Consider the following 20,531-nt stretch of genomic DNA (forward strand, 5'->3'; position numbering starts at 1 on the left):
TATTCACTCATAAATGAGAGGTTTGGGTTCTGATCCCATAACTCAGATATTGAGTCTGATGAAAGCTTCCTGAGAAAGAAAATCAGCTTTCACAACAGCTGAGATTGGGTCCTTGCTCAAATTAGCAAACTCTAGAAATAATCATGGATTATTATGGGTTCCACATAATCCACTGAGCCTTGCAAATGACTTCCGGTTCAGATACTCATTTTTTAATGTAACAGTCACCAAAAAACAACAATAATAATGCATTTACATTTAGTCTCACCCCTCCCTGCATGGAAGAATTAAGCAATGAAAACACAAGAGGATCGGGGTCACACATTATTATGTCTCCATTAATGGTACACTTCTCTATCTAATATGAATTGAAAGATGGTTCTTACCCCAAAGTTTTAAAGTAATATGCTTTTATTACATTCAATTGTATATAGCATTTACCTAAGCCCTAGAAATCTAAAAGATTGGAAGGTGACTGTGTAAATGGAGAGATTAAAAGGTTAAAAAATGATTTCAAATGTCCTTCTTGGTGAGTATTCTTGCTGTTTTGCTTTTTTTAAAACTGCTTTTCTTTCTCAGTGTTTACGCCTAAGCCTGGTCATAAATGTGATCTTAGCCTCTCATTTATTAAATTCTTCTTAAATTTTAGATTAACTTACGATAAAATAACTTATCAAACAAGAAAAACTAAACTCTCTCAAGATAGGGTTTAAACATAAGTATCTGAGTCATTCCACAGTTTGCAGATTCCTTTCAAATTCTAAGGACAGTGTTAGCTCAGAAAAGCCCATTTCTACCTGTGCAAGGACACAGTATTATCTTAATTTCCATCAGAGACATAAAAATATTTCATTATTAATACCTTAGCTATTCAGACAAAAGTAGGAAAATGCTAGCAAATTTAACTGAGAGGGATTTAACTGGAGTTAGTAACTAAAACTTTGTACCCTTTTACTTTCAAAAGGGGCTTTTCTCAACATCAACAACAAAAAATACATCCTTAATTTATATTGTGATACATATTCAATTTTTATCCTCCAGAAAAGATTTTAAAGAAAACAAGTGACAAAAGTGAGCCATTTTGGCCGCTGATGAAATAATGCCTGGCATGACTATTTGATTTGATCTTTCTAATTACACTGTTAGCACTCAGAGGGCAGGACAAATATTTCCAAATATGTCTCTCTCTCTATTTATTTAAGTAGCTCATACAGCCCTTGCAGATAGGAGAACTGAAGACGAACTTAACAAATAAATGATTAAATTTCTCAAACCAAAAGCAAGCTGAAGCCACATACCATTTGATTCTATTTGCATGAAATGTCCAAAACAGGTAAATCCATACAGACAGAAAGCAGATGAGTGGTTTCCTGGGCCAGGGGGATGAGAGTGAGTAGTAACTGCTCATGGGTACGAGCTTTCTGGGGGTCAGGGGAATGATGACATGCTCTGGAACTAGATAATGGTGATGGTTGCCTAACATGGTGAATGTGCTTAATGGCACTGAATTGTGCACTTTGAAACAACAAAAAATAATTTGTTACGTGAATTTTATCTTAATTTTTAAAAAAGGCAGGTCAGATTGCAAAATGCCAACCACCACTTACAATGTCCATCATCTCCTTTCCCCTGCATACCCGGCCCCACCCCCAAGCACAAACCTCCACCAATGGCTGTGCACAAATTACTAACAGAGAACAGCTCCCTTCCAACATTACCCTTTGCCTCTATGGTGGAGCCTGACTGGCCCCTCATGGATAATAAGAGAGCACAACCCCCAAGAACCCTACACGTGCCTCTGCACACAACAATCAGGGCCAACTGCCTTTGCTTCTCTTCTGCACTTGGACCCACACAGATTTTCTGAGAGAAGACTAGACGCAATGACTTTTTGCGGTCAGCAAATCAAAGCCTCATTAAGAACTAAGCATCAAATCAAAGCCTCATTAAGAACTAAGCACTAAGAGCATGGGCTCTTCTTTATCCACCAAGTTGGCCCTCCTGGGACCCCACTCAGTGGCATTGCCAAGGCTGCTTGTGGAACCTCCAGAAAGTAGACTATTTGCACGTGGCCGTGGCAGAAGGAAACAAGAACGGGCCGGGGGGAGGCCCAAGAACTAGAAAATGCAAATAGCTGGGCTGAGAACACTCTACAAGGAGAAGGTAGCTGGCTCCACAGTTGGTCATTTAGCAAGTGGAAAGTGGGATGACAAACATTCCATTCTGTCAAGGGATCTTTTCCCTTCCAGAAAATCTTAGATCCCAAAGATAAGTCCTAGGGGCTGCACTAGCTATGAATTTGCCCATATCCTAAAGACAGTCATCTTCTGTTTATTTTTAGCAACCCACTGTCAGATGTTTTCAGGGAGCAGCTCCTCCTTATACCCACTGCTTTTTTGCACAGTTAATTACACTCCTAATGACAACGTTTGAAAAATCCCAAGACAATTAGTGCAAGAGAAACAATTCCAAGCCAAATACTGAGCTGAGGCGCCTGCTTGGTGGAGATGATCTGCACTAGGAGGAAGACTCAGCAGCCCTGGCTTTGGTTCAAGGGGCATGTTAAACATACAAACAAACAGACAAAATACCTGGTGAGCTCTTCTTTAATCTTCAAGGGTTCATGTGGGTAGAATTTCACTCTAAAGCACATGGTGTATGGTGGATGAGCTGAAACATCATAAAGAAAAAGCATGAGAAAAGCAGCAAAAGACCATGAACTCAAACACACACAGGCAAGTCAGCCATGCAGCCTTCCACTCTAGCCTGGGGGGAGCAGGAGAAGGATTTTCTGAAAGAAGAAACAAAGCAACAGTGACCACAAAACTCAATGGAAATGCTTGACAAGACACCTAAAGCAAACTAGGATACAGGCAACCTAGTCAGTCAGTACAGCTTTCCATGTCACGGCTCCTTCCTTCTCTCCAGGCCACAGCTTCAAATAACATTTTCTCTTCCAATTCTTTCCACTCTCTTCTGACAGATACATTGTTCATAAGTATCATTCAGAATTTTGGCCTAGTGAAATATTTTTTTAGCCTGTGAGATGGAAAAATGTCACCACACATGACTAGTTTTCCCAAAGTGATAGTGCCTTTGAACTAAAATCAAGATTTTTAAAATGCAGTCTGCCATGCACAGACTCTACTCTGTATAATTTTAGTATTATTATAGTGTTATCTATCAATGAGGCAGTTGCTTGCATGAAAAGAAACACTTTTATAACTTCTTGCTTTGTCTGAATCAAGATGGCTATATGTAGACTGAAATTCTGGTTGAGGTTTGTTGATTCTGGAATGTACCAATTGCATTAAAACACCCAGAACTCAATAAGCTCCCAAGGGGATTCTATAGGATTTCTGATACCTTTAATTATAAGACCACTATTGACTTGAAATATTAACCTAATAAATGCACACAAGTATAGTAAGATTCATTTAGATTTCAGTTAATATACAAAATGAGCATCTTAAAATCAAAGAAGTACGACGGTTAGTAGTATTATTTCTATGGACCTGACATAATTATTTGTCTCTGAATCACTATGGTGCTTAAGATCATCTCTGAGTCTACATCCAAATGTGACTATGAAACAGCACTCCCTTCTGTCTCAAATCTTCTTTCATAATAAGCAGGGGTTAAATCACCAGTCAATTCTATAACGTCTGGGACTATTCTGTATGTAGACAACTTCTTCACGTAGAAAGGACTATCAGCATCAAAAATGAATGTATAATGAGGATAATTTAATCTGGAAAATAATTATTTAAAATAGTTTGAAAGAAAGCATCCAAATTCCAGAAAACATAGCAGCATCTTGCTGGAAATCTCAGCAAAGAAAAACTGATTAAAAATACACACGCACACACACAGGTGTCAGAACCCTTTACTCAGTGCTCCACTTCTCCACCAGAAACTAGCAAATTTCTTAACTGAGTTGTTTGACTTAAACTGTTTCTCAACTGACCATGTGTTCCCTACATTTAAGAAAGGGAGCATTTTTCTGGAGCACTAAGGGAAAATGTACACCTCTTATACAGCAAAAAATGAAGAAAAACACAAATGGATTCTTAAGTCATTCATCTTTCACAATATCTGGAAACTCAGTTTTGATTCAAAATATTTTATCTTTACACGTTCCCCAGGTTTTTTTCAATTTGTTGAAATAATCTCTGAAAAATGAAAACTAATAGTGTTTTTAATGATAAAATGTGTCCTTAATAGAAAGATTGAGACAGTTGTTATATAAGCAACAGAACAAAAAAGAAAACAACATTAAAAAAAGGCTTTTTTTCTTTTCTTTCTTCCTCCTTTTATTAAAGTCCTCAAAATTAATAAATGTTTAAGCACAACCAATGAAGCTAGACAGACAGATGATAGAGAGATGAAAGACAGACAGATAGATGGATACTGATAGACAGACAGATGAGCCTTCCCCTTTCACTTTCCTTCACTTTTGTCTCCATTCCTGCCCTTTTTGTCCCTTAGCTCCCCACCCCACCCCAGACTCTCCAACCACTGTTAACAACCACTTCATCTCTATGCTCCAGCACTTTTGCCATCCTCACACATGATTACACACATAAGTAATTTTTTAATTTATTCTCACAAAATGAGATCATACTATGTATGTTTCTCTTATCTCATTCAACTATCTTGCCCAGCCATCTAGGACATTAGGTACAGATCTAACTCACTGTCTGTAACAATTGCATAATAAGTTCATATGATACACTAGAATTTACTCATCTATTCTTTTTTAATTATTCAGGTTGTTCCAACATTACAATACATGCATTCTATAATGTATACCATATATATTATTGATATATACAATAATGAGTTATATCATTAAATGCAAGTGTTTTTATTCCATATATCATTAACTATTTCATATATTATTAAATATATATATATATTTAAATATAGACTCCCAATATTTGAATTTGGGGGAATAAAATCAGCTGACTGAAGGCAAAGAGAGAAAAGGAGGCTCACAGAAGGTAGACCCACATGAGAGCTGTCATTTTCTCTTCTACCTGGTCAGCGTATTTCCTTGCCATGCCCTAGGCTGGCTTCAATAGGTATCTGAGCTCATTGGATACAAACTGGGATTTGCATTCCTCCTAAGGGACCACGCAGTGAGGCTCAGAGGTGGTCCCCAGGCAGCCATCTTTGAATTCCATGACTGTAGGCAATCCTTTCAGCCATCCGTGTTCCAAGACCTGAGGCGCCAGAATGATCTAATGCTTCTCCCACATGGAGAGCCCTTCAATCATTTGAAGACACAGCTCAAGGTCCTTCTGAGCCTTTACTAAAATAAACATCCTGAGGGACTTGCCTGGTGGTCCGGGGGTTAAGAATATTGGAGAGAAAGGAACCCTCTTACACTGTTGGTGGGAATGCAAACTAGTACAGCCACTATGGAGAACAGTGTGGAGATTCCTCAAAAAACTGGAAATAGAACTGCCATATGATCCAGCAATCGCACTCCTGGGCATACACACCAAGGAAACCAGAATTGAAAGAGACACATGTACTCCAGTGTTCATTGCAGCACTGTTTATAATAGCCAGGACATGGAAGCAACCTAGATGTCCATCTGCAGATGAATGAATAAGAAAACTTTGGTACATATACACAATGGAGTATTATTCAGCCATTAAAAAGAGTACATTTGAATCAGTTCTAATGAGGTGGATGAAACTAGAGCCTATTACAGAGTGAAGTAAGCCAGAAAGAAAAACACCAATACAGTATACTAACGCATATATATGGAATTTAGAAAGATGCAAATGATAACCCTGTATACGAGACAGCAAAAGAGTCACAGATGTATAGAACAGTCTTTGGGACTCTGTGGGAGAGGGTGAGGGTGGGATGATTTGGGAGAATGGCATTGAAACACGTATGTTGTCATATGTGAAACGAATCACTAGTTCAGGGTCGATGCATGTTATAGGATGCTCGTGGCTGGCATGCGGCGATGACCCAGAGGGAGGATAAAGGGAGGAGGGAGGTGGGAGGGGGGTTCAGGAGGGGGAACTTATGTAAACCCGGGGCGAATTCATGTCAATGTATGGCAAAACCAACCAATATAATATTGTAAAATAATTTGCCTCCAATAAAAAATAAATTAATTACCAAAACAAAAAAGAATATGCCTTCCAATGCAAGGGATGTGAGTTCTATCCCTGGTCAGGGAACCAAGATTCCCACATGCTGTGGGGCAACTAAGCCTGCACACCACAGCTAGAGAGCCCACAAACCACAGCTACTGTGCCCATGTGCCACAGCTAGAGGAGCTGGCGTGCCGCAGTAAAAGGCACACACTGCCAAAAAATTAATACAAATAAAATAAATATCCCCAGTTCTTGTAACTGCTCCTCATACAGGAGTTTTGAGTGCTCTCACCCTGGATATATTCCTGCTGCCTCTGTGTTCCCTCAAGCCTGGAGCCCCAGCAGTTGCCAGAGCTGCTCAGGTGAGGGGACCATCACAGGCTTCACTTTGACCATAACTGTTGCTCCCTATGAACAGCCTCCTCTCAGTGCTGATTCACACTGAGTTTATAGCAGACCAAGAGCTGTAATTCTTTCCATATATGTTGCTAAGTCAGATAGAAAAAGTCACTAAGCTCCTGCCATCTCCCCCTCCATATTCTGGGATGTGATCATGGAAGAAATTAATACAAGGTTCCAGTGGTAGGCTCACTACTAGACCCCTTATCAGAGAAGGGATGCCAAGCAGGTAGCAGAAAAATCAGGAGGTGCCATTTTTCTTGTTTTTTAATAATTTTATTTATTTAATTTTTGACTGGGTTGGGTCTCCATTGCTATACAGGCTTTTCTCTAGTTACGGAGAGCAGGGGCTACTCTCTAGTTGTGGTGCTAGCTTCTCATTGCAGAGGCTTCTTTTGTTGCAGAGTGCAGGCTCTAGGGTACTTAGGCTTTAGTAGTTGCCACTCCTGGGCTCTAGAGCACAGGCTCAATAGCTGTGGTGCACAGGCTTACTTGCTTTATAGCACACAGAATCTTCCCAGATCAGGGACAGAACCTGTGTCTCCTGCATTGGCAGGCGGATTCTTTACCATTAAACCACCAGGGAAGCCTAGAGGTGGCAGTTTTCAAGTCTGAACTTTTCTACCCGTTTTCTTCTACCATCACATATACCCCTACTGTGATCTCATATTGATCCAGCATCATTGGCCCTGTGTTGCCAACAAAAGAAAAAAATTTTCCTATAGGTTAAAAGAAGTGCATGATCTTGACATAATGAACCACAGGTAGGAGCAGGCTTCTCCTTAAAGAACATACTGAAGGCTGTGGATGCAAAATTATATTATAGAGCAAGAAGTAAAGCTAAGGAATGCTCCTTCACAGGGCTGGAAGAAGCTGAAAAGATAAATAATTTCTCCCTAAAATGTTGATCTAGTTATAGATGACAAGATTTATGAGGGTTTGGACCTATATATCTTATTCGGCTTTCCAGCCTCAGAGTTGCTTACTGATAAAGGATTAGTTCTCTCCCTGTCTAGATGAATTAATGAATGATGATGCCCAACCTCTGAGGCAGATGTTAAGGCAAACAGCCAAGTGCTGCTGTCACATTCATCCTGTTAGAACACTGGTCTAGAAGGTCCAAGTCTGAGTCACTACAGCAATTTCCAGGATTTCTATTTTGAAAAATCTCAGGTCCTACAAATCAACCTCTGCCCTTCAACAGCTGGAATGGATTCAGGGACTCTGGAGTTGGTTACAATAGCTACTTCTAGGAGGTGGATTAATTAAAATCAACAAAAATTTTGAGTACCTACTAGACATCAGGCACAGGTTTAGACACAAAAAATTCTGTCTTCATGGAGGACACATTTTAGTGGGATAAACAGATATAAAATGAAAATAAATAAATGAAATATGTAGGACATTTGAAGCTCATAACTGCTATGGAGAAGAATATAGAATTTAAGGGGAGAGGGAAGACCATCCCCATCCCTGTTACCTTTTCTCATTTCCGCACAAGCAAATCCACCAACCTAAGTGCAATTCTCTTTATTAACTTCTAGAAAATTAAACAAGGCGAGAAATACAATTATGTAAAATTTTAAATCATTAAACCCAAATGTGTTGGCAGTGGTTTAGGGTCAAAAGCTCAGCGTTGGAGCACTGGCAGACACCCCACCAGCTGCATAAATGCTGGAAAAGGAGCTTTTCCAGGCTCCAGCTGACAGCTGGCATGTGCTCCCTGGGACTAGTCTAAGGTCAAAATCCTCTTGTGGAGATGAGCCCACTCCCTTTGTCTAGCAGCTCAGTCTCTCTGCTATTTCAGCTTCCATGTCTTATTCTTAAGCTACAGAGAAAGAGGAATAGGACAAAGGATGACACTTATCTGCCCAAACATTTGGTTCAGAAGTGGAGTTGGAAATGTCTGATGAAAGACCTATCTATAGAGCACATAGAGGTAACATGTAGATAGTAACGCCTGTGCTCCACTCGGGGCCCTTCCCCGACAGTGTCATCATGAAAAACCACTATGTGGCTTTACTAGACGGGGCACCCCACAGGGGACAACACCCTCTACCTTTACTGTGGTACTAAGGCTCTGGCATCAGTGATAGAAGCACACAGGATGACGGGAAACCCAAGCCCAACAGGAGTGCTCAAACCTCAGAAGAAACTTCAGACAGTGATCTTAAGCAAGACACTCTGTTTCCTGCTTTGAAAGAGGGAACAGCACGGGCGGGGAGGGGGGGCATGTCAACCTCCCCAGAGGTGTTTAGACAGATCCAACAAGTTCTTGGTACACGCACATGGCACAACATCCCAACAAACAAAAGTTCACATTTAGGTAAGCACTCCTAACAGAAGAACAGCAGGAAAAGGAAGGCTGGATATGGGAGGGAAGAGAAGGAGAAGAATGAATTGCACTTAAGTCAACAGCTGAAAAGCGTTTACTCAGCCATGTAAGTGCTAAAAATGAGAACATCACTGAGGAGCAGAATAGGGAAAAATGTAAAAATCCACTTTAAAATGCTGGGAGCAGGTAATTGTCCCAAGAACAGCAGGGCTCCTCTGGCACAGCCCTTTGTTACATGCCAGACAAAGGCTGGGGAGGCCAAGTGCCACCGCAGGGAAGCTCAGGGGCCCCTGTTTTGCATCAGCAGATCCCAGGTTATTGTCATTTGGGTGGTTTGTTAACAGTGAGAACACAGGTAGAGGAACAGCCATTTATAAAGCAGAGACAGACTTCCTCATCTCCACTTTGAGATCTTGCCCAGAAATGAGGATAGGGATAAGAAACGAATAGGTGAGCAGCCTCCCCGGTAAAAATGGAAATTAAAAAAAGACTTTCCATTTTTAATCATCTTGCAAACATGTTAAGTTGCTTCTGTCATGTTCGACCCTATGGAGTGTAGCCTGCTGGACTCCTCTGCCATGGGATTCTCCAGGCAAGAATACTGGAGTGGGTTGCCATTCCCATATCCAGGGATTTTTAACCAGTTACCATCCTCAAATCTTATAAAAACAAATAGGTGAAACGTTTTTTTGGCTGGTGAAATATCCCTCAGCAATTTTTCTTAAAATACAGTGGCCTTCCTCCAATCATTATAAAGAACAATAAAAAAACATAACTTTGGGAACATACATATAAACTCATGATCCTTCTCATGCACATTTTGGCTGACAGCTATGAACCACTGCCCCCGCCCCCAAACTCCTTTCAACAGCAGTTAAAACATAGTGCCCATGGCTCCAGCAGGCATTTGTCAGGACAGTACTTACACCTAGAATGTATCTCTCATGCCTCCCTCTGGGACTCTTGAAAAAAAAGTGTGATCAATTTTTCAGACTTTCAGACTCTGGAAAAACCACTGCAAAGGGTTTGGTGTTGCAGAAAGGACCCCTAGCACTACAAGTAAGAAACTTACTTTCCAAAGGACTTCAAGCAGGCATCAGGGGTCCTTGGCCTGTTTAGCACAACTGACACCTTTTTATTCCTAACCAAAAGTCCCTCCCAGGTCCTTTCGGGGGCTTTAGCTTGAGAGCTGAGGGCCACACCCCACCTCTCCATTGGGCAGCAGTGCAAAGAGACACTGATGAGCCACATTCGGTGATGAAACAGCTCGGGAACACACGCTCTTTCTGTGTATGTGGAAAAAGACGCTGCACGCCAAAAGGGCGAAGCATTACTCATAACGAACTGTAACTCTTGGGGTATGATCAAATGAACCAACCACAGAGAACTGCTCTCTTAACAATTGCTCTCTTCTAGTTGGAAATGATTATTACCATTAAGCAACAACTGTTACTATCACCATCAATGGGACAGATAATCCCTCCATCCCTCTTTGACTGAAATGAAAAGCAGCAGCCTCCAAGATGTTACTGGTACTGCATCTCCTCTACTTCCAAAGCAGAGATTAAAAACAACGTTTCTTTAACTCATCTTCCTCCTGTTATAGCTCTCTCTTATGTGTTAATCACACACACACACACAGACACAGGCACAGGCACATCCACACCCACACACACACCCACACGTGCATGGGGAGAATGAAGTCACCCTCTAAGCACTCTTTTAGCGGACACTGGAGTGCTGAGCAGCTGCCTCACAAATACTTGTCCTTGGAATTCTCTGACTGCCTGTACTGCACAGGAGAAACTCCATCAGGGACTTTGATATTCAACATGCCTAATCTCAAGTTCACCATTTGAACAAATTGCTATAAACTTAAAACTCTCAGCTTTCATTCCCTCATCTGCAAAATGGGGATAAGAATGCCACCAACCACCTAAAGTAAGGATTTGTGAAATTTCTCTATAAGGGTAAAAGAGTAACTATTTTTCACTTTGTGGGCATCAGGGCGGCTATCTCAACTACTTCCATCAGTTGTTGCAGGGTCGAAGCAACCACAGACATGATATAAACAAATGGCATGATGTGTTCTAATAAAACACTGAAATCTGAATTTAATACACTCCTTATGTCACAAAATATCATTCTTTCCTTCTGACCATTTAAAAATATGAAACCTACTCCCAGCCTATGGCCATACAAAACCAGATGGCAGGTTGGGTCTAGCCCAGGGGTCCTGTTAACAGAGACCATGATGAGGATGACACAAGTTCAAGAGGTAGAGGGCCCAGCAGACTGCCTGTGACCTTCACACTCAACCCAGAGGAGTTACTGTCACCCTAGAGGTTGAAGAAGAAACCCATGTGGATGTGGTAAAGTCCTTTAACTTAAGTCATATATCTCGGTTCAAAGGGAGAGAGGAGGACTGTCATTTCTCAGGAAGGAGTGGGGATGGAATACTCGTGAAATAGGTGCCCATATGACGAGATATTTGGCAGTTCTGCTTCTAAAGAGGAACTTTGCTGCTTGGGACTAGGGTGCAGTGACCGAGAATTTCAGCCAAAAAGTTAGTAAAAGTATATGAAACCAAAGGCAGGAGATCCAGGTGCCTGCTTGCTGCAGATGTTGTGTAAGTAACTGGCCCCTCAGGAGTAATGTTGGTTGGTATAAATCAACTAATTATAATAATAATTATTATTATAACAGCAAAATGCAAAATTACTTATGTAACTTGGTACTGAGGTGTTTTTTCTTACCACAAAAATGCATCTAAAATTGAGGCATTATAAAGTATTTCCAGCCAAAGGGAAACAGAAATGAATAGAGCTTTCCTAACCCAGTTGACCCAGATTTGAACCACCTCTAGGATTCATATAACCAAGCATGGACTCTCTTGGCCCATCACAGTGATCATTTCGACTTTTGTGCTGCCAACACATGTAGTTTTGAATCACATCACCCATTATGAAACAACATGGGCACTCCGGAAAGAGAAAGGAAGCCCTGAAAGTATCTCCCTGGTTACATAAAGGCTTCTGCTGGAGGATGCTCCTTTTCCTCCACTTTCTCCACCACTCCTGTCACATTTCCTCTCTCCCATAAGAAGTGCTGGGTCCTCCCCAAAGCCTAACACTGTACTCAATCAAAGTGACATCCATGTCACCACCAACCACACTATAAGGGTAAGGTTAAAAATTAGAAACCCATGGCTTACCAAATGTGCAAATCAATTAGAATTGTACATTTTAAATTTTAGGTATTTTGTCATTACTTTTGTTATCATTATTTCTACCCATGTTGTGAAATAAAGAAAGAACACAATGTGGAAATTATTTATAGGCCCAAACTGCCTATAAATGGACTTTTTCAGAGAAGGGTCAAAAAAATAAATTTTAGATGAAATAGTCAAACCTGAGAGAAAGAAAGACAGTTGGCCAAACCTACTAAAGCTATGACTAGAATAAAAAAACTTGCCCCTAAAGCTGGAAAGAAGCATTGGAGAGAAGAAAAATGAAGAGGGCAAAACCAGACAAAACTAAACCACAGCAGCTGGGGACTTTGTGTTACACACTTGACTGATGCAATAGGTTTTGTTCAGATGTGTGAGTTTTACTTTGTCTTTAAAGAATATGGCAGTTTAAATTCTTCTGCCTGCTCTCTGAAAGGAGCAGTTTGGTTCTAGACAACAAGCATTTATTATGAACTTACTACTTGTAGAGGCTAGTAGTAAGCCATGGACCAAGTAAAGAAATCTTCCAAACTAAATACTAGGGATTAGATGAGTATATCTATATGCCTGAGGACAACAGGACAGGTTGCCCCAAAAGATCTAGAGATGGGGCTACAGTCCAAGGGGTGTTTGAAGAAGTAAAATGTTTGAAGTTTTACTGTCAGAGCATATGATCAAGTTCAGGAAAGAATAACACATATACGAAGGAGAAGAAATGAGCCACAAGACAAAACCATGAAGGTTACCCAAACAGTAAATAGGAATGATAAAGGGTGTGGGAAATCTAAACTGGGTCCGCTCAGTGCAGTGAGCTAGGTAGTGTAACCCCCAAATTTCATATCAACCTGAAATCCCTGAATGTGACCTCATTTGGAAACATCTTTGAAGATGTAATTAATTAAGATGAGGTCATTCTGGGTTAGCCTGTGTTCATGCGTGCTAAGTCGCTTCAATTGGGTCCAACTCTGTGCGATGCTATGGATTGTAGCCCACCAGGCTCCTCTGTCCATGGGATTCTCCAGGCAAGAATACTAGAGCAGGTTGCCATGCCCTCCTCCAGAGAATCTTCTCAGCCCAGGGACTGAACCCAAGTCTCACGTCTTACCACTAGTGCCACCTGGGAAGCCCCATACTGGGTTAGGGTGAGCTCTAAATCCAATGACTGATATCCTTTATAAAAGATGGAGGGGGAAATTAAGATACAGACACAGAGAAACATTAGGAGAAGGCAATGGGAAAATGGAGGCAGACACTGGAGTGAGGCAGCCTCAAGCTGAGGAAGTATAGCCAAGGTTGGCCAGCGATCTTCAAGAGCGAGAGGAGCCTTCAGAGGGAGCATGGCCCTGTTGACACCTTGACTTCAGACTTCTAGCCTTCAGAACTGTGGTGGAATAAATTTCTATCGTTTTAAACCAGCAATTGTATGGTACTTTGTTTTCACAGCCTTAGGAGCTAATACACTCAGCAAAGGGAATAATTGGAAGAATAGAATTATCATCCAAACAAGTCCCATGACTGGGTATGGACCTGTGGCTGTTCTCCTGTTCGTGACACCAGAGCAAAGTCTATGCTTCTGGTGTATGCGTGCATGCAGAGTTTCTCAGTTGTGTCCAGCTCTTTGCAATCCCATGGACTGTAGCCCCCCAGGTTCCTCTGTCCATGGAATTTCCAAGGCAAGAATTACTGGAGTGGGTTGCCATGCCTTCCTCCACGGGATCTTCCCAATCCAGGGATCAAACCCACATCTCCTGCATTGGCAGGTGGGTTCTTTACTCCTGAGGCACCATGAAATGCTTCTGGTACCCTCTGTCTGTGCTAGAGCAGAATACATGCTCCCTAGTAACAAAACTATATTAGCCCCCAGGACTACTGGAAAACTAAGGAATGATACACAAGCATAAAATGTCATAAATATTACCAGAAACACAAATTACAAACCATCTCAGGCGTCCACGAAAAACAATCATAACTTTAGGGAGGAAGCACCAAAGATATCAGCCAGCAACTTGACTCAACAGTGTTCTTATGGCTGAACCCAAATCCATGTGTTATACAGAGGATGGGGTTCTCTGCACCCTGATTTGCATGCAGAAGCCATTTCCAGGAACACTTTTCCCTTCACAGTGCTTGGCGGCAGCATAGTGCCTGATACATAGAGCAAGAATAAGATTTTACCTCTTCTCCTGGGCTAATTAGGCACCAGCCAGGATTAAGCAGAGAGCCTGTTCAGAAGACTAAGCAGGCTTTCTTTCATCTACGTCTCTATTTCTGCAGTACATGCTTAATGCATAATGCACTTCGATTCCTTTCTCCCTATCTTTACTCCTTTCTTGACTTTTGCATAAAGCTTCCTCTATGCTCTCTTTTTATTATCAACTGATATATGAGTATGTTCTCACTGAAAAGATCAGGGTAAAATGTAACTATATGTAGTAAGACATGAGGGCCTCACCTCCGTCTACTTCATTCTCTTTCCCAGAGGTAACTACAGTCAGTATACATCTATTTAGTCTGTCTTCTGTGCATTTACATAGTCATATAGATAATATGTATTTATTTCCATATAAATGATTTTTATATTTTCATTTATGATCATTCTATACTTGGTATTTTATTTGCTTTTTAAACTCTACAATATATCTAATAAATATTTTGATGTCAATAAAATATGTCTGTTTTTTTCTTTAAATGAGTACATGCACTCCACATAATTTATTTAGCTTGGCCAAAACTTCTAGGCTTTTTATTGCTTTCAGTTCCCAGTGTTATAAGCAATACTGCAAGGGACACAATGGACATCCTTGCATAACATATACACATGCTGGAATAAATTTTGCTTTCAACAGACTCACAGAAATGACCTTGCTGTACCAAAGACATAGGGATTTTTAATCTTGAAAGATACAGACAAATTTCCCTCCCAGATGGCTTTACCAGTTTATATACTCCCACCAGAAGTGTTACCCTCATCCTCATTGACTGGCTATTATCAATATTTACAATTTTCCTGTTAAAATAAGGGCTTCCCTGGTGACTCAGTGGTAAGAAATCTGGCTTCCACTATAGGAGACTTAGGAGATACAGGTTTGATCCCCAGGTCAGGAAGATCCCCTGGAGGAGGGCATGGCAACCCACTCCAGTATTCTTGCCTGGAGAATCCCATGGACAGAGGAGTCCAGTGGGCTATAGTCCATAGGGTGCCAAAGAGTCGGACACAACTGAAGTGACTGAATAGCAGTATAAAAATATTTTGTTTTAATTTGTATTTTCCTTGTTACTAACAATGTTGAACATCTGTTTATAAGTTTATTGCCCATTTATTTTTATTCTTCTATGTGTTTTTTTCACATTTTTCTATTGAGTTTTTCTTTTGGCTTGTAGCATTAGACTTTTTATAGTCTGCATATTACTACTTTTTATATATTTGACAAACGTTCTTCCCATTATTTTGGTTGTATTTTAATTCATTTTATAGTCATTCATCCAACAAATATTTACTGGGGATCTACTCTGTAGAGAAAACAAACCAAATATTCTAGTACAAACACTTAAATTTTGTATAAATTTGTTAGCATTTTGCTTTGTTACTTTTGGATTTGATGTTTTCCTTAGGAAATCCTATTTGGCTCCATAATTACAAAAAATACTTCTGATGTGATACACCACATGAACAAAATAAAGAATAAAAATCATATTAACATCTGAATAGATGTAGAAAACTCAAATCTATGTATAATCTTTAAAAAAACTCTCAACAAAGTATGTATAAAGGGAACATACTTCAACACAATAAAGGCCATTTATGACAAGCTACAGATAATAAAAGATGCTTGCTCTTTGGAAGAAAAGCTATGAAAAACCAAGGCAGTATATTAAAAAGCAAAGACATCACTTGCTGACAAAGGTCCATATAGTCAAAGCTATAGTTTTTCCTGTAGTCATTAATGGATGAGCGAGATGGACCATAAAGAAGACTGAGCACCAAAGAATAGATGCTTCTGAAATGTGGTGCTGGAGAAGACTCTTGAGAGTCCCTTGGACAGCAAGGAGATCAAACCAGTTAATCCTAGAGGAAATCAACCCTGAATATTCATTGAAAGGACTGATGCTAAAGCTCCAATACTTTGGCCACCTGATGTGAAGAGCTGACACATTGGAAAAGACTCTGAAGCTGGGAAAGATTGAGGGCAGGAGGAGAAGGGGGTGACAGGATGAGATGGCTGGATGGCTTCACTGACTCAGTGGACATGCGTTTGAGCAAACTCTGGGAGGTAGTGAGGGACAAGGAAGCCTGGCATGCTGCAGTCCATGGGTTTGCAAAGAATTCGACACAAATTAGCAACTGAACAACAACAACAGCTAGTATATTCAACAGTGAAATGCTGAAAGCTCTTCCTTCTAGATCAGGAATGAGACAGGGATGCTCCCTCATAACTTTTATTTGACATAGTATTAGAAGTCCTACAACACTAATTAGGCGAGCAAAATAATAAAAGGTATCCAAGTTGGAAAGGAAGAAGTACATCTGTCATTACTTTCAGGTGTCATGATATTATATAGAGAAAACACTGAAGACTCCACCAAAAAACTATTAGAACTAATGAGTGAATTCATTTATGTTGCAGGATACAAAATCAATACAGAAAAATCTATTGTGATTCCATAAACTAATAACAAACTACTGGAAATGGATATTAAGAAAACAATCCCATTTATAGTTGTATCAAAAGAATAAAACACCTAGGAATAAATTTAACCAAGCAAGTGAAGGATTTGTACACTGAAAACTACATGACATTAAGGAAAAAAGTTGAAGGTGACACAAATAAATAGAAAGATATTGTGTGCTCATGGATTAGAAAAATTAATATTGTTAAAATATCCATACTACCCAAAACAATCTAGAGATCCAATGTGATTCCTATCAAAATTCCAATGGCATTTTTAACAGAAAATGCTTAATCTTAAAATTTGTATAGGGCCACAAAAGACCCCAAATACCCCCCAAAAAAATCTTGAGACAGGAGAACAAAGTTGAAGGCATTAGGCTCCCTGATTTTAAACTCCATTACAAAGCTATAATAATTAAAACCATATGGTATTTGCATGAAAACAGACACATGGATCAATGGAACAGAAGAGAGAGCCATAAAATAAACCCACCCATATACAGTCAATTAATTTATGACAAAGGACCAGAAAATACACAATGGGAAAAGGACAGTCTCTTCAATAGTGTTAGTTTTATCATAGTCTTTGATGCTTAGCAATTGACATATCACAATTTTTTCAATTATCCTTCTCTATTTTAATAGAATAATAGCAAATCACTTGCTTATTGTATAACCCTCTCTTGTTGTTTAGTCACGAAGTCATGTCCGACATCCTCTAACAAGGCCAAAAAATAAAGTATTACTGAAAAAGAAAATACTCCTAATTTTTACCTAACTTCTTATAAATTATTAAATATATTTAGCTTTTGAATTCATTTGTTATTAATCCCATGCATGATGTGAAGGACGGCTTTAGTTTTTTTTTCCCAAGTGAACACACAACCCTAAAATTATACCTTGAATCTTTTTATCTCTGATATGAAATATAATCTTTCTTACAACCTATATTTCCAAACATAATGGGACTGTTTTTCTCTGTTCTACTGATTTTTTTCCTATTCCTAACTCTATCTTAATTACTATATGAGTCTATCATGAGGCCTCTTTTAATTACTATAGCTCATAGGCCTTGATTTGCTGTCTAATAGAACAAGCACTCCATCATTGTTCATTGTTCTTTTTTGCATATATATTGGCTACTTTTGAACATTTTATTTTGCAAATGAGCTTTAGAATCAATTTGTTAAATGCCATAGAGAACCTGATTTAAATTGTGATGTGAAAAATTATTGAATGTATATATTAATATGTGACATTGATTTCATTAATATTAACCTGAAACATGAGAAGTCTGCATTTATTGAGCTCTCTTATCTACAGTAACTCCACAGTAAAATTTCAGTTTTATTTATATAGATCTTACACATTTATTTATAAGAAATTTATGTTTTTACTTGTTATTGCTATTATAAATGATAGCACTTTTTAAATTACATTTGAGAAACTGTTATTGTTTATATATAAAAAAGCTGTTGTATTAGAATGTTAATCTTATATCGAAGGTTAAAAGCTATATTAGTTGTTGGAAAGGGGTAAGAAAGAAAGGCAGGTGGAGAACCTGGAGAGGTCCAGAGAGGACGTAACCAAGGTTAAGATGCTTTGTGGATCTCTGAGAAGGAATTCAGATCCCTCAGCATCCGAGGCTTGGCTAACAGAGTGAAGGGTAGGGACAAGACAAATAAATCCCAGAGTTTAGGGGAAGTGATCTTTTGGAACTTTGGAGCACCACCAAGGAAATGGCATCATGATGTGTTTAAGCAGAGAATGAGCCTTAGATAGTGTGCCAAGTTTCAACCCTGAGGCTGAAGCATGGCATGGAAGAGGCTAAGCAATTTTGGCTTGTCCCAGTGGTGAATACAGATGTGCTGAGATGCAACCAATGAAAGAGGTGTGCAGTGGGGACCACAGGAGGGCAGAGTCTATAGCTGTTCAGGTCAAGACCATGGCAGGAGCCAGAGGTCTCAGGAGCACAAGCCAGCGCACACTCAAAGGTCTAGTGGCACCACTGCATCCAGAGAGGGTGCAGTGGGAGCGGTGCCAGCAACCAGAGGCCAAATCATATAAGACACAGGAGTCCTGCAGGACTCAGAGGATTCTGGGCTTGAGAGACATCACCCTTGCAGTCACGATGGATGCTAAGTTTGCTTCTCATGCCACATGATACTGTTTTGTGGAGAAGGAAAACATAGGGTATGCATTTTCATATTTAAATTACGAATTCACTAATTTGCTGAAAGAGATCAAATACTAAACTGGCAGATCCTGAGTTACCCTGAAGTAACAAGGTTAAACTTTTCAGAGGAGATAGGGGTACACAGCAAGTGGAATTCAGTCAAGGGGAAATAAGGTTCCATTTCCATACTTCTGCCTGGAGAAGGGAAAGGCTACCCACTCTGGCCTGCAGTATTCCATGAACTGTATTAGTCCATAGGTTCGCAAAGAGCTGGACAGGATTGAGCAACTTTCACTTCACTTCCACACTTCTGAGTCATAATAACTTTTTAAAACCTTTACATGCTTGTATAATTTGTGTGATTATATAGATCCTTCTGGAGAAGACTCTTGAGAGTCCCTTGGACTGCAAGGAGATCCAACCAGTCCATTCTGGGGGAAATCAATCCTGGGTGTTCATTGGAAGGACTGATGCTAAAGCTGAAACTCCAATACTTTGGCCACCTCATGAGACGAGCTGACTCACTGGAAAAGACTCTGATGCTAGGAAGGATACAAAACATTATATATTCTGAGTTGGTTGTTCAGATTTACTAATTGTAGATACAAAGTTCTTAAGCAGAAAAATCTTCACAAATTTTAAATTTTCTCTTCTATTAAGTATTGAAATACATCTTACTTTATAGATGTTATATTTTAAAAATGTGTGTGGCTTAAGGAAACTATTTCATGATGTTTAAGAACCAAGTCAAAAGACCCATTTACTAAAAATAACTTCACTGGAAATTTGCCTAAATACTTTAAAATATATAAAAACAATATTAAAACTTTAAGGGATAAAGTAGTTAGGGGATAAAAGCCAAGGATCAGCTAGTTTTTTCTCAGATAAATTATTCTCATTAGCCTGCATGTCATTCTATACAGAACTCCCTGGTACCTGTGTCCTGCTACTTAGTCATGGATGCTTGTCCCAACTCTATTCCAGCCTCACCTCAAGGGGCTGACTTCTCTGAACTTTCCATGTGTTGCTGCTCCTTGCCTGAACCTCACACATCTTTCTTGCCCTCCTCTGCGGCATCATTCACCCACAGCAGCTCTGGGTGCTAGCCTGAACAGCCCGGCTGGCTCTGAGTCCTGCACTGGCCATACAGAGTCTATTCTTGAGCGACAGGAGAAGAAAGGGAAGGGACAGACAGACACAGGTCTGAGTGAGGATGGAAAAGGGAGAGGGCAGGAGGGTAAAAGGAAAGAGTTAAGGAATAGATATGTTGGTTACTAGTTTGCCATCATAACTCAGTTTCTTCCTTCTCTTACTTAAAAACCTTGCCTCAAATAATTTCTTCATATTTAAAAAAGAAAAGACTCCCTTGAATGATGACTAGTGACCTAATAAATGCTAACCTGATCTCTGATGAGAAACTGATTTATCACCCACATTTTAGAGCCCTGGGAAAGTTGACATGAAGGGATAAATGGACTCCAGGGCAGGCAATGAATTTCTGAGGTGCATTTCAAAAGTTCTGCTCTAAACCATAAATAAAAGCAGGTTGACTACAGCCTGGCACAGGTGACCAGGACAAAACATCATGCCACCCAGGACC

The 20,531-nt window shown here is 39.8% G+C and overlaps 1 protein-coding gene across 2 annotated transcripts in view; it reads right to left on the minus strand.

The window, feature by feature from the left end:
- Positions 1-20,531, minus strand: part of FRMD3 (FERM domain containing 3) — a 334,605-nt gene that overhangs the window by 127,788 nt on the left and 186,286 nt on the right. For both annotated transcript variants that reach the window (XM_055427347.2, XM_055427346.2), the window contains exon 4: positions 2,592-2,670. In XM_055427347.2, coding sequence (XP_055283322.2) covers positions 2,592-2,670 — 79 coding nt within the window. The remainder of the gene's footprint in view (positions 1-2,591; positions 2,671-20,531) is intronic.

This window comes from Moschus berezovskii, chromosome 7 (assembly GCF_049115385.1).
Source record: "Moschus berezovskii isolate FMDL1 chromosome 7, NW_MosBer_1.0, whole genome shotgun sequence".
Lineage (NCBI taxonomy): Eukaryota > Metazoa > Chordata > Mammalia > Artiodactyla > Moschidae > Moschus > Moschus berezovskii.